Source organism: Tinamus guttatus, unplaced genomic scaffold (assembly GCF_059628265.1).
Source record: "Tinamus guttatus ecotype Peru unplaced genomic scaffold, ASM5962826v1 Tinamus_guttatus_pri_ptg000327l, whole genome shotgun sequence".
In the NCBI taxonomy this organism is placed as follows: domain Eukaryota; kingdom Metazoa; phylum Chordata; class Aves; order Tinamiformes; family Tinamidae; genus Tinamus; species Tinamus guttatus.
The window spans coordinates 7,816,127-7,841,052 of NW_028288861.1; the positions used below are offsets into that span (position 1 = coordinate 7,816,127).

Genomic DNA, 24,926 nt, shown 5'->3' on the forward strand with positions numbered 1-24,926 from the left:
GGAACTGGGTGCTGAATACTAACGGGAAGCGAGCGCTGCTGCGTGTGTGTAAGGGGCTGAAACAACCCGTCCGGGAGGGTTACACTGAAAGTCAAGTGCACGTTGCCCGCATGCTCCTGGCACCGCCCTCACGCGAGGGACGCGCTCTGGCTCCGAGCGGCCTCCCGAGATGGGCCCTGCGGTAACCGCAGCCCCGCGAGCCCCGGCAGCGGCGGCGGCACCGGTCGGGAGGGGGCGGGGGCCGCGGGCCCCGCTGCGGAGCCTCCCGCGGCGCCAAGCCGAGGGGGCGGGGCCTCCGGCGAAGTCGCCCCGCCCCGGAGAGCCGCCGCAGGGCCCGGAAGTGGAAGGGGGCGGGCGGAAGGGGCGCTCCCGCCGCGCTCACCATAGAGCGGGAGACGGCGGGACGCGCTCCCCACCTCTAGCCCTTGGCATTTCCGGTTCGATGCGCGTCATATCCGGGCGGCTCTGAGATGCCGGTAAGAACCCCGGGGGGGCGGGATGCCTGGGCCGCCCCCTCGGGACCCGCCGCGGGGCTCCGGGGCTGAACGGGGAGCAGCCCCCTCCCGGGGGGGGAGGGGCCTCTCCGCCTCGTTGTGTCCCTCGCGGCAGCGCGACGGCCCCGCGGTGGGGGAAGGGCGCCGCACCTGCGCCGGTGGGGGAGGGGCGCGGCCACCCCCACCCGCTGCCGTGACCTGGAGTCCGCGGCGGGAGGGCGCGGGGGGGCCCGGGGCGCCGCCATCGCGGGGAGGGCGGTGGCAGCGGCGGGAGGGGGCGGCTCCCCGAGCCGCGCTCCGGCTTCCCCGTGCGCCCCCCGCTCCTCTCCCGCCCTGCTGGCTGTGCCGGGTCCCCGCACGGTCGGGTGCGGGCCCCGCCTGTCCCGCCCTGCCGGGTCCCCGCGCGGTGCGGGTGTTGCTCTGGACGGGTGCGGTAGCGCTTGGGTTTGTGGTGCCGGGGGACAACTGCCGTTTGCGCTGTGCCCAACAGCAGCGTTTTCCCGCTAAGCAAGAACTCGGCAAGCGTAGGTTTCTTATTCTTGCAGCCTGAAGAAAGAGCGTACGGGAGTATCCGGTGTGCTTTGGTGAAAGAAATAACTTTGTAAGAGCGGCTATGTAAAAGGTACATAGGTAGGATGAGCTTACCTGGGCTTGTCAAGAAACTTCTGGCAATCAGAAAATAGGTGCACACCTTAGCATAGAGAAAGCAGAGGTTTCTTCAGGACAGACTGTACATGTGTGAACCCCCTTCCCCAACAATTTGGATAATCCTGTTTTGCAGGCTGGGGCTTGAGGCTCCGTGTCTCATGTTTATTTCCTGTGGTTTTCACTTGATCTCATAGGGTTTTCCAGAACAAACTTAACTGATAATTATATGTTTCAAAGGGAATGTGCAAAGTAATCTTTAAGGATGAATTTCACAGCATTAGGATGTCTTTTTTTGGCTCAGTGATAATAGACAGAAACATGGATAAATAAGAGTTTTATCTGTTCTTCAGCACATATTTTAATCTTATTTGCAGTGCCACCTGACCTTTTTTTTCTCTCTTTTTTTTTGTTCCTATTCCTTTATGTCTATTTTTTGTTTGTTTTAGGTTAAATCGAATGTTTGCCCAACACAACTTCTTGCAGGAAGACCACCACACTGTTTTCCATTTAGGAAAATTGAGAATAAACAGGGAGTGTTGTTCTCTCTGAGTTCAAAAAATTGTGCCTTGCTGAGGATAGCTGCAGAAATCGGAAACTTGAATCAATGTTATCGGATGAGTTAGAATCCAAACCTGAGGTGAGCAATTATGAATTCGGTTTGGTTCCCAGAAAAGTTCATTGTCAACACTTTAAAAAACAAAGAAACAAACAGAAAATAATTGAATATACTCAGTTTCCTGCTTAAGTATTAATTCCCAGAATGTGTTCAGTGTGACATCTTCCAACACTTTGATGTTTTGATTCAAATGGTGATAGGAATATATACCCCTTGAATAGGGCACTGCAATTCCACTTCCCCCCCCCCCCTCACGTTTTCAGTCAATACTTTTGCCTATTTTCACATTACGCTATCTTTTTTTTTTTTTTTTCCCCTCTTCTACTCACTGTAATGTTGCTTCTGTTAAAGGAATAAATAAGTTATTGTATTGACTACTTCCTTCCTTCAAACAAGATTGACATTACTTGGTCTGGGGATTTGGGATTATTCTATTGACCTCAGCGATTTCTCATTTTAAAGCGCTCATACTCCTATGAAAGTTGCCCAAAGTGGTGGGGGAGCGGCACGTGGGGGCTGCCTGATTGCTCCAAGGTTCAACCAGGAGCTGAGCACAGACTACAACATGGATGTGAAGGGTCATGGTACCCTCTCAGCTGGCCACAAATGTGTTAATGCAAACGGGAGTGTGGTACCTCCAGGCCTGAGCAAACAGCGTTCCCATAAAATACGAACAGTACAAAAAGCCTTTTCCTATTTACCAAAGAAGGCTTAAAGTTTGTGGAAAATGTGCATACACCTTAACTCATGTGGACACATTCACAGATCCCTCCAAGCTCTGCCAGGCCTGAAGGCCTTTGTGGTATCTGTGCCCAGGCTTTCTACCTGTTTGTTACCAGGGTCTTGGGTCTTTCCAGATTGTGGTTTCCTCCTATTCACAGGCTGGTCTGATAAGAAATTTGCTAACTGAATGCTTGCTTGTGTGGAAAATAGTTAGGAAGAGGGTTTAGGGCCCCAAACAAGCACAAAAGTATACTGATCAGCAGCCTCATAATGTGTGACTGACTTTTTATCTCTCCCCTCTCCGTTTTCTATGGTTGTTCCCTCAACTGTGCCTCCCTTTCTTTTGATCCTTCCCCTAAACCTCCCATAAATTTTGCATATTCCTACAATCCCTGTTGCATCCTAAATTAAGATTGTTTTTTTTCCTGTGAGATCAGTTTTGGTAACTGGGGATAATCTTTTATTCTCATCGGGTAACAACAGTTCTGTTTGAGCCTCTTTAGCACTGCTCGTTGGTCAGTGTCTCCAGATTTCTTCTCTTTGTTGCCAGTTGTCCGCAGTTTGCTAGACCAAATAACCCACAATTTGTTACATTCTCCCAACTCTAGCCTTTGTCTTTCATACTGAACAGCCACTAACCAGCTGTCTTTAATTTCTTGCCACTTAAAAATGCTGCACACGATCACCTGCTTTCTCTGGATTTTCACCTCTTCAGGGGGTTGCAATCCTGAAGCAGCTGAGAGGTACCTTTTAGGGAAGTTTGATGGTCTAAATATAAATATATGTATTTAATCGCTTGCATCTTTTTTCAGTCCATCTGCAACATAGATTAAATGATTGTTACACTGGTAACTCTTGAGAGCTCAGGAGGTTTGGCGGTATGTTTGTTGCTAATGGAGCAGCCAAAGTCCTTCCAGTCACACAATTCAGGAAGAGTAGCTGCAAGTTGATAGTTTCTGTGTAGAAACTACTAATGGGTAGTCTTGGGTAGTCAGTCCTGCTGTAAGGAGTTCAATTTTTTCTTCTTGTCTTGTCATTGATCTCTCACAGCTGATGTTGAATTTTGTTCCAGTTCTCAATGCCAGGGTAGACCACTTTGTTGCTTAAGCATGGGGGTGGGTAGATTTCCATAGATTGTTTCTCATTACCAGTGCCTAGGATATTGAGAACGCGTGTTCCTCAAACAGGAACTGTAAGTGAGGCCCTCCTCTTTTTTTTTTTTTTTTTTTTCTTGACTTGTTGCCTAAGGTATTTGTCTTATTTTCCCATAGCAGGGTTACATTTCCTTCCCAGTAAACCCAGGACAGAGATTAAGCAGTTACTCAGCGGGAACAAGTACCGTGCAGGACAGCTACAGTGGTTGCAGGGGCTTCCTTTCCCAGAGAGGCTCTGTTCTAACGCATATTCCTCAATCCTGCATGAGATCATTTGCACTGGAGATTCATCTGAGTTGTGAGCTACCCAGTCCCATATACTTTTTCTAGCTCTGATTATGAAAGCTGACTGTTAAGTCACTTTTTTTTTTTTTCACTCCTTTGACCAGAAGCTGGAAGCTACCCCTCTTGCATCTTTCCCAAGCAGCAGTTCAAGTTTCTAGTTATCTCTGCAAGACTATCATATTATATCCTCTGATAAGCCACGGCAACATAGTATTTACATTCAGTGGTGTTCTTTGTTATCTCTTACATGTGCAAAATGTTTTTGCTAAGAGCCAACTCTTTTTTTATTTTTTATTTTTAGAAGTAGAATATTAGATGATATTAATCAAGGCACTATGGCTGGACTGCAGAAGTTTTATTGATGCTTTAACTGTTTTTTTCCATAAGTAATCACTGACCGATGTGTAATACTTTAATATTTAAATAGAGGTGAATTCTCCTTTGCTTAGGAGTCACAAAGCTGCTTGGAGATGGTTTGCATGGGCAGGTGTGTCTCTTTTTTCTTCTGCCTTTCCTGCCCCCAAAGTTGTCTTGCCTGCATTCCACAGGCAGCTGATAAGATCTGCACTTTGCATGTTTTAAACCTTTAAGGTGATTCCGGCCATGCCCACTGCACAGGTGTGCACCACAGAGTGCTTTCTGCATTCTGGATAGCTTCAGTACAATTAAAATAATCAAGTAAACTCCATTTCTAGTCCATAAATTGAATTTGGCTGTAGAAAGGGAGATGGAGGAAGATGTTTTAGCCTTTCATCTCCTTTCTTTCCCCATCAGCACTTTGTAGGGCAAGATCCTGAGTGTATCTCCAGAGGATGTGTGGGAGGAGGGCATCCCAGTTTGCAGCTGATAACGTCCTCCATCCACACCCATTTGCTCTAACCCTCTCATCCCTGATCTAGTAAATGTTATTTTGATCTCTTTTCTGTAGTGGTTCACTGGTTAAACATAGGACAGTTCTAATAGCAGTTGAAAACAGGGTCATTGCTGCCCTGTGAGTCTCACCTTGGCTCTCTCATGTCCGGGACAATAACAGATTCTTGGTAACATGAGTAAGCTGCATTGCCTGCAGTGAAAGACCAAAACTGATAGACCCTGGGTCCTTGCTCGTTGGTGGCTAACATCTCATCCATCTCTTGTAGCCCAACAGGGATGACAATGACTTCTTTAGTGATAAGAGCCAAGAAATATTTTACACTTTTAGTAGTTATGCCATTTACATCACTTATAGCATTTCCAAGGTTACTGGTGTTTCAGCAGAAGGAGTTTAAGGAAGGTATTTTGAAGAAGGTGGAATGGCAGAACCCGAAAAGTCAAATTGCTCATAGGAACACAGAACTGAATTTTGCTCATTTTGTCCTTCCCCAAGTTCATAGATTGTCTCTGCGCAACTCACATCTGGCCTGTAAAGTTTGAATCTCTAAGTTGAGGATGTCCTTTGCAATTCATCAATGTCAAAATTTGTTTTAAAAAGATATATATATATATATATATATTTAATATAGAGCTTGGCTGTAGAGTAAAGCCACTTTAAAACTCCTATCATTGCTTTTGCGGTTTGTTAATATTCCATCAATTCAGTCCTAACTCTTTCTCTTTAGGTGTCCCCAAGATGCCATAAGGGTTTGGTTACAAATTCCAGTATTTTGGGCATGCTTACAGAAGCTTCAGTGCCCCCTTTGCATAAGGGTTGTATACTCACAATCTTCCTTACTTCCTATTTGGATCTAGTTTGTGATGCTGGATATTATGTGCAGCATCCATGAGATTCCTGCTCTCCCGCTGCTCTAGATACGAAGCCACTGGACTGTTTCAGGTCCAGGCAGCAGCAACGCTGAACCTGAGTTGCAGAGATGTTTTCCTGCACACCCAGACAGCACAGACCTGTCTGGCCATAAACACATTAGCACAAGCAGGAGGACAATAGCTTTGCAGGCACCCACGTAAAACATGGAGACTATAAATGCCCTAAACCTGCTCCTACTCGCCAGATCTTGAAGGTTAACACATCACACGTGTGCCCGTACTCACCTTGTGTCCATACTCACGTTTGTGGATCTCTGGCTTCTGCCTCACACCTTCCAGGCCCTGGGATTTTTTTTTTAATCTGGTCTCTGGCCAGGATTTTGGATCTTTCCAAATTGCGATTTCATCCAATCGCAAACTAGTCCAATGTGAAGTTCACTAACTGAACACAGTTATTGAGAAATTATTTAGGAACAGCATTCAGCGAGAGGATGAGACGGACTGCAGTGCCTCAGCATGCTGACCTTGCTAGCATGTGCTCAGCCCCTTTTACCCCCCTCCTCCTGTTTTCCTTGGTTGTTCTGCCCTTGATCCCTCCCTTTCTCCTGCCTTTAATCTTTTTCCTAAATATCCGGTAAGTTTTTCACGTTGCCACAACCCTTTCCCACCCCTATAAAGCAACCACAATTTCCCTCACATTACGTTCTCAGTTTACTCTTTCCTAAGGCCCATCTGGTAACTGATGATAACCCTGTTTTCTTATTACAAATTTTCTGGTTGAATCTCCTAAAGATTTCACTCAAGCTGTCCCTGTAAGGCCCATCCATCAATGTCTCCGGAGTTCTGGTCTTTGTTGCTCTCTTATGGGCAGTTAGGGTTTGTTCATCTCTGTTTAATTTATTACCTCTCCTGCTGCTTCTCTTTGTCTTTTACACTGAATACCCAATTATCAGGTATCTTACAAATTCCTTTTTGCTTTCAGTTGCCTAAACCAAGGTAGAAGAAACTTAAACCACTCTACAGCTTTTGTAATGATATTTCTTCCCCTATCTGCTAGGGGACTAGTTACTGTAGTTGTTTTACAGGTATTAGATGATATTAAATGTGAAGGCAGGTTTGTGAAAGTACGTAGCTATTAAGATGCAACTGTTACATAAAAAGTTGTATTTTCATATAATCATTTAATGTAGAGACAGGAGAATATATTTGGTGATTGGTTTCCTTTAATTCATGGGAAGGATTTTTTTTAATTATAATTTTTAATAGTGAGATTGATTCTTGGCCTTTTATTTATTGCTGCTTCTTCTACCCGCTCTGTGTCTCTATATAGCTTGATATTACTTTACAAAGAAAATCAAAGGGCTGCCTTTTCTTTCAGTGATCCTTTTGTGGTTGCTCCCTTTTGTATTTTCCTCTAGTGTTGCTGTGTATTGATGGAGGGTTTGAAGCAAAACTTTCCTGTTGTAGGTCAAAAGTTTTGTTTAAAGCATTCTGTGTAAAAATAGAAGATAAAAGAATCTATAAAGTGTATATATTACATGGCTGAGCAGGCAGCAGTAAGTGATCTCAGGACTTAAATGAAAGATAATTTAGTATTTCAGAGTCATTTTGCTGCCTGCACACATTAAATGATTCTTTCCAAATTTTAGGTTGCTTCTTGGGAATTCAAGATTTCAAGGCATTAGCCAGAAGTACATTTTACACTGGCATTGCTGACTGGTAGCTCTATCTGTTGAACTGAGTGAGCTGGGCATTTCTCTCTTCCTGGGCCCGTCAAAATGAGGGCTGTTCCCTATTTCTGTTCCTAATAGTGAGGTTTATTCGAGGCCAGCAATTTTCAGCTGGACACACACACAGGCTGTATGGATGTGGCTCATGACAAACAGATTTAAAAAGGACTGCAGTTCCCTTTCCCACATAAACACAAGGAGTGCAAATAGCCTGATCCTCTTGCTAAGAATCACTGCTTAGAGGAAACCTCTTTCATGGGTTTCTCCAGTATTTGACTCCAGACCTCTCATCTTGTCAGCTTGTCTCACTTGATGTTTGATGGTGCCTTGCACACACAGGCTATAGTCCCATTAGGGAAGAGTATGGAATCAAGTTAAGTGAAAGCATGAGAGAGACAGTGGAGATCCATGCAGGACCTGGCAGACAAGTGGAAGGATCGGCCTCCTGCATACATGGAAAGGCCTCTTTTATTCCCCCTTCCTTTTTTTTTTCCTCTTGCTTACTTTGTCACTGTGCCCCTTGATCCTTCATTTTTCTTGCCTTTGGTCTTTCCTGTAAACAAGCAGTAAAGTAATCCAAAACAGTCCTCAAAACCTCTTATTCAGTCCCCAAGTTCCTCCCCAGGGAATGCATCCCAGAATAAGTCCTATATTCCTTTAGGCAATCGTCCCACTTAAGTTTGCATGGGATTTGGGAGAGTTTCTTTTGCTGGCTGCTCTTAGTGGGGGGTTTCACACTGGCAACAATGGCTTCTATTCTTCCCCTTGGATAGTTCCAGGAGTAGCTGATTGGGTGGAATAGGTTGTCTCCCTTCTCATCTGGTCATCCCCATCTTCACCTGATCATTATCTGCTTATTTTGAATAGCCATTAGTCTAGGTTTACAACTAGCAACTAGTTTTTCTTTTCTTTTTAAGGTCAATTTTACTTCAGTTAGGTGTTGAAAGAACATAATTAATATACCTGAGTCAAAGGCTAAACATGGAAAGCTTGTATTTGGAAGTTTAGAACATACTAAAGGATGGAAACCTTCTACTTGGAAGGTTGGAGTGGATTTAGTACCTTTTTATAAATGACTTAGGCTACTCTTGAACTGATCTTCAGTATCTCTTTTCAGCTGCTGGTTCAGTTTGTCCAGAATACTTCTATTCCGCTGGGGCAAGGGCTGGTAGAGTCGGAACCAAAAGACATCACCTGCCTTTCTCTCCTTCCTGTCACTGAGACCTCAGAATGCAACAGGCTGATGTTGCCAGGTAAAATCTACGGAGCAGATTTTGTGGTGTGGCCTGAGCGCGGCCCTTGGGGGGTGCGTCCTCCTGCCTCTTCCTGATAAGACATTCCAGCCATGGAGGAAAAGACTCAGTAGGATGACTGAAACTTTTCTCATTTAATGATGAAGTTTGATTAGATAGAAAATTCTTTCTTCCTCCTGTCTCTCTCATGTTCTAAATGCTTTCACTAGAAAATTAACTTAGTGGATATCTTAGTCACTGTATATTTCCTGTTTTTTTTTCTGGTTTCACTTTCTTCACTAGGTGATGAAAGAGATCTTGTGTCTCCAAGTCACACTAATTCTTCCAAAGATGTTTCTTCATCTGCTGTTTTGAGAAGTCTCCAGGTAAATGTGGGTCCTGATGGAGAGGAAACAAGGGCACAGAACATACAGAAACCATCAGAGCTTCTGCCAAGTTCAGAGACTTCCAGTTTATTGCAAGATCTCCAGCCCAGTGACAGCACTTCATTTATTCTTCTTAACTTAACAAGAGCAGGTAATTCTCCTTCTGTTTATCATCTGTCTGGGTATGTCTCAAACAACAGAATGCAGGAGATGCGAGTACACCTTTCTTCCTGCTTGTTATGAAAGGGAAGGATTGTGAAATTTGCTGGGCATTATTGGATGTCAGGAGCATTTAACCGTCAGCAGCTTCCTACAGTGCAGAGGTCAGTGAAGACTTTTTAGCACAGGTACTACATCTGCACCAAGAACACTAACCTCTGGGAAGCAAAATAAATTGTTCTCTCCTTCACTGTCCTTCTGTTTCATGAAGCTATCTTCTTTTTTAGGGCTGGGATCTCCAGCAGAACACTTGGTGTTTGTTCAAGATGAAGCAGAAGATTCTGGGAATGACTTTCTCTCTCATGACAGCACTGACAGCAGCACCCCATGGTTCCTGCGAGTGCAAGAGTTGGCCCATGACAGTTTAATTGCTGCCACTCGGGCACAGCTCGCTAAGAATGCCAAAGCAAGCAATAATGGTAGGAAACCTCCTGATTCTGTCTCAAAAGTTGAAACTTCTGTACAAAGGGCTTAATTTCAACTATAGTTGTTTCCTTGTTTGTAGAACAGCCAATGAATTATGTAAAACTGTTGTTTTGCGCTTGCTTTTGTTTTTTGTGAAATAAGCTCAACAGTTTGAGTTTAGGAAGGTTCATTAATTTAATATCTGTGTTGGTTCTTTCTTTCTCTTTTGCTTATAATATAGTCTGATGTGTCCTCAAATCATCATGCAGAGCAATCAGTTATATTTTTCTGCAGTACATGTAGGCTCTTCAGTTTTTTTCAGGAAGCGACACTGTGGTGGGAGCATCAGTTTTCTTGCAGTCCTGTTCTCTGGTATATTTAGAGTGTCCTCTTTCCAGCTGCAGCTGTTTGTAATTCAGCTGTCACTTTCACTTTCATGTCTCTATTCTTGCTACATACTATATTTCATACTTTCTTCTCCTTAGCTCCATTAGGTTTGGAGATCAGCTTTCTGGGGGATACTTAATTGTACTTCGTCCCATGCTTTATGACTTAGTGTTTTAATAAAGAATTGCAATCAAATGCAGTATCTCTTATTTTTAGCTGAGAGGTTTTAAAGTGTCATTTTCTTGACTGATACTTAAAGTTGGATGGTTGATATTGATACACATTTTTCTGCTTTCTGATAACTTGGCTTTATGTGACAAGCCTCATCTGGTGGCAGTAGTCTGATATGGATAACTTGCTGGGAATAACTTACAGGGCCTGGAAAGGTTCATGAATGTGTCTGATCCCCATTAAGGGCTACATAGCAATGTAAGGCATGGTAAACTATTAGTAACCAGGAGCCTATCTGCCTTGCCCACATATGTTATGTATGATGCTGTATTTACCTATTAGATATGATACATTGTAGTAATTTGTCTGTTTTAAAGTTTGACGGGCTTTTTGTTCCAGGTGAAAATGTTCATCTTTGCTCAGGAGATGGGCAGCCAAAAGACTCTAGCCCCGTTCCTCATTTATCTCGTGTGGAAAGGAAGCTGAAGTGCACAGTCGAGGGCTGCGATCGGACATTTGTGTGGCCAGCTCACTTCAAATATCATCTAAAAACTCACCGGTGAGCACAAAGAGCTCTATGTTCTTGTGAGTTTGCACATGCAGGCTGTGAGGTTGGGATAGTGTTGGTTTCTAACATCAGCAAGCTGTGAAAACCTGACATTACTCTTAAAAATAGTAAGTGTGTTGCTTTCTATAATTCAGTCATGTTGGAACACCTTGGCCCAATTTAGATTATTTTTTCAGATGTCAGTTAATACTAGATTTATAACATTTCTATTTTAACAGGTGCTCAGTAAAGGTAATGAACTATCACCATGTGCATACATTACTTCTGTGGTACCGTGAACATTAGCATTTGTGGGATGATATCATGTTTTTATATATCCTTGAACAAAGCTGTTTGTCCTAATAAAGGACCATAATCTCTTCTACCTGAAAAATCACTGCTCTTTAAGGTAAATTGTAGACAACTTCCTGCTCTCTACAAATAATCATTTATTGAAAACTGTAAAGGATTCGAGAGAGATGAGCCCATCACCTTGTCCTGAGGCAGGGTCAGCAAAAAACACAGGTACTTTGTGTTACAGGTAAAATCATCTTTGAACATCCAATTACTGAAATTCCACAATGTTCCTCTATAATGTATTGCAGAGCTTTACTAAATCTCTCTGGATAGGGAATGAGCCATGTAATAGCATAAGAAGCTTGATACATCTAATGACTTCTTCCAGTGGACTCCACAGACTGGCTGTATGGTACTTCCTTAGGAATAATTTAGGCCCTTATTTTGGCTGAGTCATTTCACTTTCGGATAGAATTAATTTCAGTTAATATGTTTTAACCTATTATTTAAACAAAAGCAAGAAAATGGATTGTTCATGAAAAAGCACATTGCAGTAGCTGCTTGTGAAACAGCTGTTTCGTTGCTTTCCAGGAATGATCGCTCCTTCACCTGCCCGGCAGAAGGCTGTGGAAAAAGTTTCTATGTCTTACAGAGGCTGAAGGTGCACATGAGAACTCACAACGGTGAAAAGCCTTTCGTGTGCACGGAGCTGGGCTGTGGGAAACAGTTCACAACAGCTGGAAACCTGAAGAACCACCTACGAATTCACACTGGTGTGTTTTAGACCTCACCTACTTGTGGTCTGCAGAGGTGGGGTATTTACTGAGGAAAAAAACACACTTCAAGCATCAAACTTTGTAAATATTATGCTTATATATCTCTGACCTTCATTAGTGTCCATTTCCTATCAGTTCACACTGATCTATCAGTGAAATTAATCAACTGTTTCCCCTTTCACTATTCTATATAATATCATACAGGTTTTGCCCTTCAAACACTGTGTGATGATGTCATGTTCCTACTTTCAGATCCATGCTCTGAAGATTCCCTTCCCTTCTCCACCCTGGTTGTTTAATTTGGGAGGGGAGGAGGGAATGTTTGGGGTTTTTTTTTTTTTAGGGGAAAAAAATATTCCCAAGGAAATAGTAAGTGACCACCACTGTTGTAAGTATTTTCATAAGGAAGCTATTTTAAGTTCCTGACAAGCACAGTAGATTAGATCTTTCTACAGTGGAGAGTCTGGCTTCAACTCAGTCACAGCGGGCTGACATCTTGCTGCCTTATGTTATTTATGCTGTTTGTTGAATACTATATAGGGGAAGTTTAGGGAAGAGAGGAATGCAGTGGAATGAGTATAAAAAAATATATCAGCGAGGTCTAATAGAAAACAAACAATGATTAGAAGACAGTATTTTGACATGCAGACTTTTGCTTGATTCTAATATTGGTCAGGGATGTTACATATCCCCATGTGTACTCGAACTCATGGTCAGCTTTTTATACTAAGTAAAACAAGAACCTTTATTCCATAGTGCTGTATTTTATGCATGGTTTGTTTATGCTGCCTTCCCTCAAGAATTTCATCCTGCCTTGTCAGTATTTACAGAAGTTGGATATCAGCCAAAGTGTTGACAACTCCATAGTCTTTTAGTTTTTCTTTGTTTTTTTTTTTATCCCAGAAGAGTATTTCAAAGAGGCACCCAAGTTCTAGCTGAAACAACCAGCAATTTAAAAGCTAAAAAGCTGACAATTAACATTCCTAGGAGTTTGTTGTTTTAATCCTCAGAGCTATCATACCACTGCAATAAATGGTCCAGTTCAGGCCTCTCAGAATATTATTAGAGATAGTCTGGTAGCCCAGGAAGGTAGCAATACAGTTGCAATACAGTTGGTTAAAATTTTCTGATAACCTGCTCAAATACGAGAGCACAAGGCATCCCAAGAAAAATGAAATCTCTCATTACGGGGGCTGGTATCAGCTGTGTATGTTTTCTGTCTTACTTAGCACTACCATATGCTGTGTGCTTTATAGACATATATAAATGTGAGGTTTAGCTAGTGAACACATGGCTTGTGGGCAGATGTGGGGATGTAGTTAAAAATTGTATCTGCCAATAGTAAATTTTTGCATGTATAGTTGAAACAGCCATATTTTGCACTTGGATTTCTTTTGCCCTTAAAGCTCTCAGCCACAACATGAGTAAAGCTGGCAGGCCCAGCTGATACATGCACAATCCTCCATAACAGTGTGGTCTGCAATGAATGGAGTAGTTGTTTCTGGTGGAGTGAAAAAATAACTTTCTAAATGGCACATTGATAATGAATTTGATCAGACCAAAGCTGTATAAAAACTGCAGCTGTAAATAGACTTGGAGTTTTCTATAGATGGAACTGTGTGCTGTCATTTTTGTCAGCGCTAGTTTTTCTTCCTTGGCCTTTCCTAAGTTTTAAATACTTACAATAATCTAGAAGTATAAAAGTAGTGTTCAGGATTCTGTTGTTTCAGCTCTATCCCACCAGGCAAAACATGCTTACTTTATTCCTTTGCTTATATCCATTGAATGCTACAGTAGATATGAAGCTGGAAAATAAGCTTCAGGGAGAAGACTGGTAAAGACAAAATCATAGTAAAAGCAACTTGAACAAGATTACTCTAAAAGGGCTGTACAGTTGGCAGACACAATAGAAATAGCTAAAATGTCTTGCTCATCTCTTATGCTCTGTGTCCAGCAGCACTTGTTTTAACTCTGTTAAACAATCTAGCCAAAGGCTTTAAATCATCCTGTTAAACATGCTGTACTGAGTTCTTTAGAGAGATTTTGCAGGCTGCAGTTAGCTTGACTTTTCTTTCAGGCTTTATTAAAAGGGACGTTACAGCAGGATAGTTATATCACGTTGCATTGGTGTTGTCATCTACCTATTTATTATCACTTAGTTGAACACAAAAATAGCTGGGGAGGTACATAAAATAACCAGTGTCTGCCTCTGAAGATAAATTGCGCCTTGGATTGTGGTTCCTCCACAGATGCACATAAATGACTGATGCCTCTTGCAGGTCTTTATGGAGGTCAGCTGGTTCAGAAATAAAATGTACAGTCAGATATGAAGGGAAATGTAGTGAATGCTATTTATGGCCCTTGGAGGCAAAAAGGGAAGAGTCCTGGAAGTGTGTGAGGCAGAGCTGTTTGTTAAGAGCCATATATAAATGGTATGTTGAATTCCTGGCACCTTTTTATTGCTGCCTTGGTATTTAGGTACTTGGAAGAATCTGTTTTGAAATAGAGAATCCTGGTTGCCTTTCAGTGAATGATGACCTTTCCAAAAGAATTTCCACTATACCCTCATGAAAGCTGCCCAAGAGGATGCTTTAAAAGTCTTAGGAATAGTATGTGTAGACACCTTGATATGTGTAAGGCCAAAAGGAAGAAGTGAACAGAGATCTTCAGGCTGTTCTCAGGTGCTTGGATTCCAACCTAAGATCCAAAAGTCTAAGAATTTATTTTTGTCTTGTAGGGGAGAAACCATTTCTGTGTGAGGCACAGGGATGTGGTCGCTCCTTTGCTGAATACTCCAGCCTTCGAAAACATTTGGTTGTCCACTCAGGTAGGAGCCTTCATATGACCTGCTAAGACCTATCTGAGAAGAGGGCTTTACTGTAGGGCTTTCGATTTAAAAAAAAAAAAAAAAAAAAAAAAAAAAAAAAAAACGATACCCATTTTCTACAGAACTTCTGGTTGTATTGTTTCACCGTTTCCTCTATGGTACCTGTGGCCTGTAATTTTTAATCTTTGCTAGTCTTTCTGTAGCCTTTTTCCTCAAACATTGTTCTACATTTCATGATTCTAAATTCCAACCATAGTGATTTTATCTTATTAAATATAGAATGTTTCTAAAATGTCCAGAAGCTGTACACCTGTTTAATAACTGCTATTTTTTTCTTTTTATTTAGAAGATTGAATCTAACATTTTTTTTACTTTCAACTATTCATGTTGAAATCTCTCATGAGTGAGTTTGTGCCACAGACAGAAATTTCATTATATATGAAATATATATAAAATAGGCCAAAATATTAGATGGGAATTTCACAAGTGTGAAATCTGTTCCAAAGTTTCTGCTTTACATTTTGATTGATTTATCTTAATTGTCATCAGCACATCATAAGTGTGCTTTGTTGGGAGGGTGGAGGGAAATGGGCACGGATAGCAACTGTTGGGACAACCTGAGTTCTCCATGCCTTTTCTTTCCTGCCTTTTTGGCTTCTGTGACATAAGCTTGCATTTACAGGCAGTGTCCTTGGTTGTATTGGGAAAAGGATACACTGCTCTGTAAAGTGAATCTATTTACAGTGACAACTCATGGTTCAGTCTCTACCTAGTAACATAAACATGAAGCTGCTTTGTGTGCGTGTGACAGGAGGAGCTGCTCCCCTCTGCTTCCTTGGTTGTAGCTGGTTTCTGTTTTAGGTGTGAGACCTCAATTTTTACCATGTTTCCTGAATAAGAGATTCCAAATAGCTCATTCCCTTTCATAAATCATATTTACAGACTTTGTTACTCGTCAACCTTGAGATTTCCAACAGTTGGTAATATTGGTATCTGAAAATATTCTGTTCTGGAAGCTTATTGCTCTCTGTGAAACAAGAATAGTTCTAAGCTGATTTTTCAGTGATAATTAGCACCAACAGTGTCAGTGGCCATTTCAAAACCATCTTTGTTATTTTATTATTCATTATTATTTATATATTATTATTATAGTCATTTTATTATTGACTTCTGTACTGATGAGACTTTATTGCCAAATTGGTAATGCTTGAGATTTTTTTTCTCCCTCCAAGGAGTGAAGCCCCATCAGTGCCAAATTTGTGGGAAGACGTTTTCCCAGAGTGGCAGCAGAAACGTGCACATGAGGAAACACCACTCCCGAATTGGGACAGCTGGCAGCAGAGAGCGAGAACAGCCAGGTAAGGGTGAGAAGGTCCCTTCTGTAGTGGGAAGAAGTGCAGCAGGGAACTGATGGGTAGTCAGAAAGAAGACCTCCGTCCAGAAAAAAAGAGAGTATAAGCTAGTAGGAAATAATGCGTTTTTCCTCTTGGAGATAGGAATGGATTGCTAGCAGGGAGAGATACTCTCCCCTTGTCTAAGACGGAAAACAATGCTATTTTTCCTGTATATTGTCAAAGGCAGGTGTATTGTTTTCAAAAATTATTGCTATCTGATATCTTTACATAGAATTTGTGCCCTTCATAATATATTCTTTTAAGAAACCTGTTTTTTATGCTGTGTGAGTTGTTGAAAGGGAAGGCCAAGCCTGCATGAAATTCTGCCATGCTAAGGTTTAAAAAAATCAATACAGAGTTACCACCTGTTGAGGTGTCTGATACCCCAAGAGTAGGAGCAGATAAAGAAGGTGCTTAGGGAAGAAGTCCAAGTGACTTGAAAGGGCAAACATCAGGGATTGTAGTGATGATGCAATATTGTTACATGATAAAAATTTTATTTTACCCTATTTTCACAATAGAGTCACTGATGGGGAGCAGTTTGCTGGAAGAATCTACAGTGCACAGTAAGAATCTCATCTCCATGAACTCTCAGCCTAGCCTCGGGGTTGAGTCTCTGCACTTGCCAGATACTGAGTCCATTATTGGAGTGGAGGAGGGTGAGACCAGCTGCTCTTTTTTCCGCCCTCTTATATGTGGTGACTGAAGTGGGATGGATTATTCCTGCTAGAGGCTCCTCATGTTGCGGTGGGATGAGTGAACGTTGCTTTTACTGTGCGCAGCGGGGGTGGGTAAATGAAGAGTGAATCATAAAACTGGAGTTGGAGAAGACCTCCTGGACCAAGTTTCTCTCTCACAGAGCTTCAGGGTGAAGTCTGCTGCTTAGGTGTCATTTAGCCCATGTTGTGGAGCCCCATTTCAAAACTGTTACTGCAATCCATTCTTTTTCGGCCTACAGCGTTTGTGTTGCTGGGGCAGGTAGGAGCCCCAGCTAAGGACCAGGACCTCATTGTGCTGGGCACTGTACAAACACTGAGTATCTCGAGTAACAGGCCTCTCAACCTTTACCTTCAGAGACTATATTCTAATACATCTCACTGTCAGAAGCTGATTTAGTATCTGAAATAAATGTACTACTCAATATCATTTAATTACTTTTGCTGTGTTTTTTTCCCCTGCTGTCCTCAGTCACTCTTCCCCCAGATCTGTTTGCTGAATCACTTTCTTCAAATTGTGCTACTCATAGATGTTTTGGATTTCTCTGAACTTGAAGGCTTTCTTCAGAATTAGCATTATTAAGAAAGCAAAATCTTGTTAGAATCCTGTGCACCTACACTGGCTCCTATGAGAAGAGGATGCTTTGAGTTTATACTGATGCCCAGCTGAACATAAAGGTGCTGCTCTTGGTAAAGGTAATTTGGAGGTTCTGGCAGCAGCTCAACCACATGCCTGTGAATTGGGACCTGATGGGGTTTTGCCACCAGCTCATACTTGATCAGCCCTTAACAGTGAGGTGCTGAAGGGAGATCTTGCAGTTTGTAGATGTCGATTTAAAGTCCAAAAAGGGACAACTTTAAAGACGGGAAAAATGAGTTTAAGTTGTGTTTAAACTAATTTATTGTGGTATCAGCAGCTTATGATGGGATCTCTGCAGCAGTTTTGTTAAGCTACTAAGTATTGTCTTTGATGTGCCTTATAGATTTTGGCAAAAGCCACTGCCAGATTAAATAGACCCTAGCTGGGTTTTCTTTTGGAATCTTTATAGAAGATGAGACAGAGAGGAGAGGTAACAATAGAAGAGATTAACATGCCAGTAGGAGGTAAGATGATCTTGGATTGTTTTGGACACAGTAGGTAGTCATAAGGCCTAGTTAAAACATCATTTGTATTCAGTAACATAGTTAGCACAACAAAACTGGTTTTGGAAATCTCAAGAGGCAGCAATCTCACCAGATCAAAACTAGTTTCCAATGTTTTCACAGAAATAGTCTTAAAGAGGCTCGTTGCTGTAATTCAGAACCTGAATTACAAACCTTAAAAGCTCTTCCCAAACACTTTGTAGTGCAGATAAATTCAGGTTCTGCCTCAGCTTTGGCTCTGCTTTCTTTCAACTGCAGGAATACCAACCAGCAGTTTAAAGCACAATTTAATTGATAGTTTGATAGTGAAAAGAAAATGGACAGCACAGAAACATCAAATAGCCATTTAAAAATCTTTTAATCTCAAAATGCTTTGATATCACAATACACAGAAAACATCCCAGTAGTGGGGGTTTGTATTTTGGGAATCTTATTACTAGGTACCAGGTAATGGATGATATCTAATATGAGCTATACCGTTTAAGGTGACCCAGGCATCAGAGTGCAACATTGTGACAGGTACTGCTTAATCTTGCTTCCACCAAAGTGCATCTTTGCTAGACTAGTACTAAGAATTAAGACGATAACAATCCAAACTGATACACTGTTCAATTACAAATACCTTCATATTTTCTAGTTTTTTGTTGTTGCTGTTGTTTTTTCAGGTCAAATTAAAAACATGATAGGGATTTAAAAGTGAGTTTTAAATAGTGGAATATGGGATATGTATTAATATAGAAAGAACATTGCTTCCTCCTAGAAGGAGGAGGGAGCAGAACTGCTACTTAGTAAGTGGATAGGTAACATGCCAGAGAAGAACTTATCTCTGACTCTTGTTATGAGGTAACCTCATCCTGTTACTCTATATAAATATCTTATTTACATTTGTTCTAACATATATATGGGTAAACCAGGTTTTAGCACAGTGAAAGGAATTCTGCCTTTTTTCTAGGCTTCTGTACATGCCCACACGGAGCTAATGCTAAAGGGTGCATCTCTTCAGTCATTCATATCTACTTTTATACAGAGCTAGTGCTTGAATGTTTTTAACTTTCCTTTCATTTCAGCAGTCTCTTGAAAGACTGGGAATAGCTCCCACAAGGAACACTTGTGAGGGAGGCTGCCATGTTGGTTGGGTTGAGCAGGAAGTGCTCTAAGCAGGAGTTAAGTTCTTGCCTCTCATCACAGAGCAATTCTTAGATGTTATCCTAGAACAGTATGTTCCTGAAGATTAACCTGAGAACCTTCAATTAAAAAAAAAATAACCAAGAGATGAGCAGTGGAGTTTTCTGCTAGGTCTTATGTTGCCATCTCCTTTCTTCTCTGTTCCTCTTGGAGCTCTCCTTCCTCTACAGTGCAGTTCTCCTCGCTCGAGCGCTCCGGGACTCTGCAGAAACAGTAACAGTCTCAGCACTGGAATTGCTCTGCGTGTCTGTGTGTCCTGCTTTGTCCTGGGCGCAAGCAGAAGGCTTGCCTGGCACTCATAGGAGGTAATGCAGAGAAGCCACAATGCTTAATAAAATGAGCAGAGCTGGTTTAATTTTGCCCGCACTAAGTGATACAAACTGACATGCTTTCATAAAAAAAAAGGAAAATACTTATATTCAAAGGCAAAAGGGTTATATTATTACCTGTGAATGTCAGAATCTTCTTCCAGAAAGCCTGGGGCATCTTCTCCTTTTTTCCTTATGAATTCTTCAGTTAGCCCAACCTGCTGGAGGGTGCGTCTGTAGTGACGCTCTGCTTCTCGACGAGCACCATGCTATGAAGTTGAAACTTAAACAGTAAGCATGCAGAACTGGGCTTCCACATACTGGTCAAGCTTTCAATTCATGGCTGATACGCCTCATGAGAACAACAGGGCAACAAAGCCCCTATCCAGTATTACTGTCATCCCTAAAGCTCAGTACCAACATTAAATACTAGGAAACTGTATTCTACAGCTTGTTCAAAGCAGGAGCTCACCTTCTGCTTCTGCTCTTTTACTCTCCCTCCTGCTCCCCTGCCTTTAGTACACCTCAGTCTTAACAGACTAGCGCACTCATGCCCGAGTCCTGACTCTCACACTCTTAATTGAAAATATGTGGGGAAAAAAAAGGAGTTGCGATAAATTTGGGAAGCCCAGTCAACTGCAACCTGTAAGCGCTCACCCCAGCGGAGCTCCATAAACTGAGCTTGTGAAGAGCTTCAAATCAGTTCATATTCAGAAGCTGAAAAACAGGCATCTTAGTTCTTTACTGACTTGTAAACATTGTCTAAACAGCTGACAGTTTTCCAGAGGCCTGGAATCTTTCCAAAATATTAAGGTGGATATGGATGGATAGAAGTCTTGTCTCAAGGTGAGTGAATGGTATTGATACTGGCTAATTTTTACCAAATGAGCAAACATAAATATTATAAAAATCTATCACACAAGTGTGTTTTCTGCATCCTTTAGTTAAGAGAATGTTTGTGAAATCTTAAATCAGCATCTAGCGATATATTGGAAGGGAATGCTGAGACAAAAATATTTTCTACAGTGTAAGATTTGTATCTTCCTTTCTAGGATAATATAGATATGCAAAGGGTGCCGTGTTACGGATGAGATGTGCTGAACATAACCACAGACTGCAGAGCCTGCAGATGATAAAAGTGACTTAACTATCACTGACCTTGTTTTCAAGTAGCACTAGAGATACAAAGAAAAAATCTCACTGGAAAAGGTTTAAGAAAAATAAAATGTCTAGACTATAAACTATTGTATTCATGGCAGAATCAGGTATTGATACAATATCTGGAATGATAAAGCCTTAATTTTGGTCAGGCCCTATATGTTTATCACTATGTTTATTGCAGTTGGAAGTTGCAATTGTACTGGAAAGCCCTACAACCATGAAATAACTGAGTGGTTTTCAAGGAATGGGAGGGAGTTTTAAAAACACTCAAGTGGCTTTTCCTGCGTTAATTGGAGTGTATCTAGAGACTACACAAACATTTGTATCTTATTTTCAAAGATTAACTTGAGACTAGATTTTTCTAATGCCTGTCTTAAGTGAAAGACAATGTATCCTATCATCTAGAAACTCTGGAACTTGAGCAGTTACCTTGGTGACCTGTTCAAAGAGGTATGGTCTGTTCTTGACTCGCAGCTGCATTTCTTCCAGCTCCTTTCTATATTCCTTTGTTCTTTCAGTGATACTTTGCCTGAAATAGAAAGGTTCCCTGTCTAACAGAATTCCCTCTTACTGCTCAGGAACCAGGAGTTCTCACTAACTATTTTCAACCTCTCTGGTAATTGTCTTGATTCTGAATGCTGGCCAAAACACTCTGCTATTTCTGGCAAGTTAGGTACCCCTAATAAAACTTTACTATTAGAGGGTGAGCAGAGAACCTGTGTTCATATTTTTACAAAACCTCATCTTATATATGTTTTTCCAAATGACATATTTCAGTTGGCTTGCTTGTAGAAAACTATTTTCTACAAATGCTGACCTAAAAGAAACTATTCCATTTTGAAAGAACAGTGCTGGTCTGCCAAGAAATGCAAATAAATGTGAAATGGATGCCAATATATGCCAATAAATGTGAATGGTAGCCAAAAAAATAGGTTGGGAAAGTAGGCTCTTAGGCTAAATACTTCTTAAAGAATTATCTGATGATCCTCAGTTATTGCAGTAATTACCTATGTGTACTCACCAGTTCTGTTTTGCCTTCTCTTTGTGTGTTTCCTCCAAACTTTTATGCGGATCCAGGGCTTTTGCTCGGCTATTCACTGACTTATGGATAGCTTGGCACTTCCTTTTGTGTTTCTCCAGCCAATTATTTCCTTCTTTGTCCCTCTCCTTTTTCTTGTCTTGGGAATATCTAAATAGATGAAAATTCGTAATGAGATAACAAGTTCACTTCAGAGTGCTGGACCATGTGCTAGCTGGGAATTGCACTTTTGTAATCTGGTATGGAGAAAAGCAGCTTCAGAGAGGCAGCTATGCAACTCAAAAAGAGCTGAGAAGCAGGGCAAGAATCACCAAGGAAAGATCCTCAGCTATAGCGAGAAACATTTATAAAGGGTTAGTAGGTGTTTGATACAAGCAAATGTGGGTATAAAACGCAGCATGGTAATACAAAAGAATGCGACAGGAAAAGGCATGTCACTGAAGCTGGAAATGCCTCTTTTTTCAGTAAATATTACACATTTAAAATATGGGAAATGTAGCTGACATGATGAGAGAAAGCTTTATTTTTCTTTCCCTCCTCCACTTTTGTTATTAGTTGGGGTACGATCGTGTAGACAAACTTTTCTACTTACCTAATAGCAGATTCTCGTTTTCTTGTGGCATCCGTAATATGCACCGGAAGGGTATTGGAAGACAGAGAAGAAAGTCCAGTCAGAGAATGACTTTTATGCACGGAAACCTTGGAAAGTTGCTGCGAACCCTGAAAGAAAGGGAGTTTGATTTAGTGTATTTTTTCACAGTACAGAATCTCCTGTTCTTTGCCTACCAAAGAGATCAGTTGGGACACATGGGCAATCCACCCATTCTTCTCTCTTCCAGCAGCATGGATTAACATGGGGATTGGGTCATGGATGCAACAAGCAAGGAGACTTGATTAGGAACACAGAAGGATGGGCTGAGCCTTAGTTGCCATAGCTCGTTTCTTTGTGTAAAATTCTTTGACTGGTTTGCCCTAAAATTCTGTAGGGTCCCAGGGGTCCCACTAAAGAACATTAATCATCCATTGATTTAAAAAAAAAAAAAAAAAAAAAAGCTATACATTTATAAACTTGCCATTTGGATGGGAGAGAACAGCACCGCAGAAACACCCCGGCGTCTCACCTTGGTCTTCTCCTTAGCCTGCCTCTGCCTGCAGCGGAGATTGGATGTCCTTAGTTTAAAAGGCTTAGTACGAGTTGCCTCCTTGATTTCACATCTCCTTATTGCATCCCTCTGAAAGGCCCAGTAAAGTCCTTCAAAGTCGGGTACTGTCAGATTAATCCTTGGCTTGAAGCTGAAGCTTTTGTCCTGCAAGAAGCTGAGCCGTTCTTGCTTAGTTCTAGTGGCAGTTCGGGACTGAGGTTCCCTCTTACAGTTGCTAGGATCAATGGGAGCTACGGAGCTTTCTAGCAAGTCCTTGGCTCTCATCTGAATGCGTATTTCTCTGAGGAGTTCAGCTTCTAATGGGTAAAAATCAAAGCAATGGGAGGAAGAGTATGAGTGGTGTAAAAGGGTGTGAAACTGCCAGTGCACAACTCTAACCACCCCCCTCCCTTTTTTAAAAAAAAATTATGGCAGCTGCTAACATAGGAGACCAGACATCTTGTGTTCCCTTTCCACGCTTTCCCTGTCCCACCTCACTCAGCAGAAAAACAAATCCCTACCAAAAAATCCCTAGAACCTGGAGTGTCTCTTCCTCAGCCATTAATTCCTAGGAAGGTTTCTTCCTCATGTTAGGGTAAGACACTGAACAGACATTCTCCACATACCCCTGTTCTCTATGGGTACCAGGTTATTCTGCCCTTGTCTTGCAGAAATGTTGTGCTAATTAAGGGTCTAATTTTCACATGGGGCTTCGTGTCACTACATTGACAATGTGATCCAGACAGGATCACAATGTACTTGTACTTCAAACGTACTTGTAATGGATGATGACTTTCCTATGTAGTATCCAGCAGTGTTTGTCTATGTTGGAGTAACTAGCATGTAGAGAATAGATCTTGTCTTGTAATTTCTGTGTCAATTTTTTCATAGAAGGAACATCTCTGAGATATGGTGCAAAACTGTCCTGTGCTATACTAAATATTTATAAAAATGTAGATAAACTTGTTATTTTTTGCTTTTAAAAAAATATATACTATTGTTTGGAAAAATGATGCTTTTTTTTAGATCTATTTTACTGAGTTATGAAATGCTCCCCTAGAAGACATAATGACACTGGCTTTATGCTGCGAGTATCACTGCGTAGGCCATGATCTGAGAACCCAGCACTGAGGCACAGGCCTCTCCTCACAGGAGGAGCCCTGGCTTTTACCTTTGAGTTTATCTCCAAGTGGGTCATATGTGGACTTGGGGACTTTTCTACTGACTTGCTTCTGTTTGGAGCTCTCTTTCGGGGTTGCTGCTGCCAGGAACTTCTGTCGGATGGCTTCTTTCTTCCTCTCCTCCTTCTCCAGGAAACTGAAGGGCCGCTGACTGGAGAGCAGCAACTCCTTTCTTTTCTGCGTTGCTATTTGCCTGCGAATCTCGTTTTGTTCCGTTATCTCCTGGTAGAGAGGCAGGAACACGTGGGCAGGCACGGGCTGCGCCCGGAATTGTTTCTGGCATTCTGCTTCGTCCTGGCTTTGCCTTTTGTCTTGCTGTTTGTCTAGGTCGAGAAACACGTGTGACTTCATGAGCTGGGACCTCCTGCGAGCTTCGCGCAGGGTCATTCGGAAGGGCTGCGGGATGGTGACGGAGGGGATCCAGGGAGACGAGGCGCTCTTGGGCCTCATGGAGGATTTCGGGAATAAGTGAGTCTTTTGCTGATCCCAAGCGCTGTCCAACGTGAGGTCAGTCAGGGAACTGGATTGTCTTTTGTTACCAGATGTATGACTGGAAAACAACATTATCAATGGGAAACAAGGAATATTATTAGAAACTGGAATGAAAAAGATGGGAGACTGTGGAATAAGGGAAATATTTCCTATAGGCTTGGGTGTTGAAACACAGACCTAAGTCTTACTGATCTCCATCTGTTTTTCTTTGCTACCCAGTCTGTGGGCATAACTTCTGCTTTCCTGTTTTCCACGTGTGAAATAGCCCTTTTCCCTACTTAGCTTTGGAATACTATTTGTTGCCAGAACGGTCCCAAGTCAAACACAAAATTCCAACCAATTCCAACTAAGAGCTAGTCAACATAAAAAAGACAAGAAGCAGGAGAGACCATAAATCCAGCACACAGATGCACAAATCCTAACGAACAGCAGATAATGGAGACAGTAGCAAGGACCCACAGTCCCAAGACACTGATGGAAGGGCCATTACAAGGAACCAACCAATTAAGCCTAACTTTGAAGGAC

The 24,926-nt window shown here is 41.8% G+C and overlaps 2 protein-coding genes across 3 annotated transcripts; one reads left to right on the plus strand and one right to left on the minus strand.

The window, feature by feature from the left end:
- The first annotated feature begins 376 nt into the window (after positions 1-376).
- On the plus strand, positions 377-17,185 carry ZNF410 (zinc finger protein 410). 2 transcript variants are annotated; one of them, XM_088529260.1, is made up of 10 exons: positions 377-476; positions 1,589-1,779; positions 8,511-8,646; positions 8,929-9,162; positions 9,458-9,649; positions 10,593-10,752; positions 11,629-11,810; positions 14,551-14,640; positions 15,873-15,998; positions 16,556-17,185. In XM_088529260.1, the coding sequence occupies exons 2-10, from the start codon at positions 1,747-1,749 to the stop codon at positions 16,738-16,740; spliced, it is 1,338 nt and encodes a 445-aa protein (XP_088385386.1). In that variant the 5' UTR covers positions 377-476; positions 1,589-1,746; the 3' UTR covers positions 16,741-17,185. The 2 variants fall into 2 exon arrangements, with proteins under 2 accessions (XP_088385386.1, XP_010225557.1); XM_010227255.2 differs by lacking the exon at positions 377-476 and having other exon boundaries at positions 1,578-1,779.
- Positions 17,186-19,070: 1,885 nt separating this feature from the next.
- Positions 19,071-24,473, minus strand: FAM161B (FAM161 centrosomal protein B). The gene is made up of 7 exons (XM_010227266.2): positions 23,900-24,473; positions 22,708-23,045; positions 22,179-22,306; positions 21,569-21,736; positions 20,977-21,076; positions 19,525-19,655; positions 19,071-19,280 (listed from the first exon to the last, which is right to left on the minus strand). Exons 1-7 carry the CDS (start codon positions 24,471-24,473, stop codon positions 19,193-19,195), a joined length of 1,527 nt encoding a protein of 508 aa, XP_010225568.2. The 3' UTR covers positions 19,071-19,192.
- Positions 24,474-24,926: the final 453 nt, after the last annotated feature.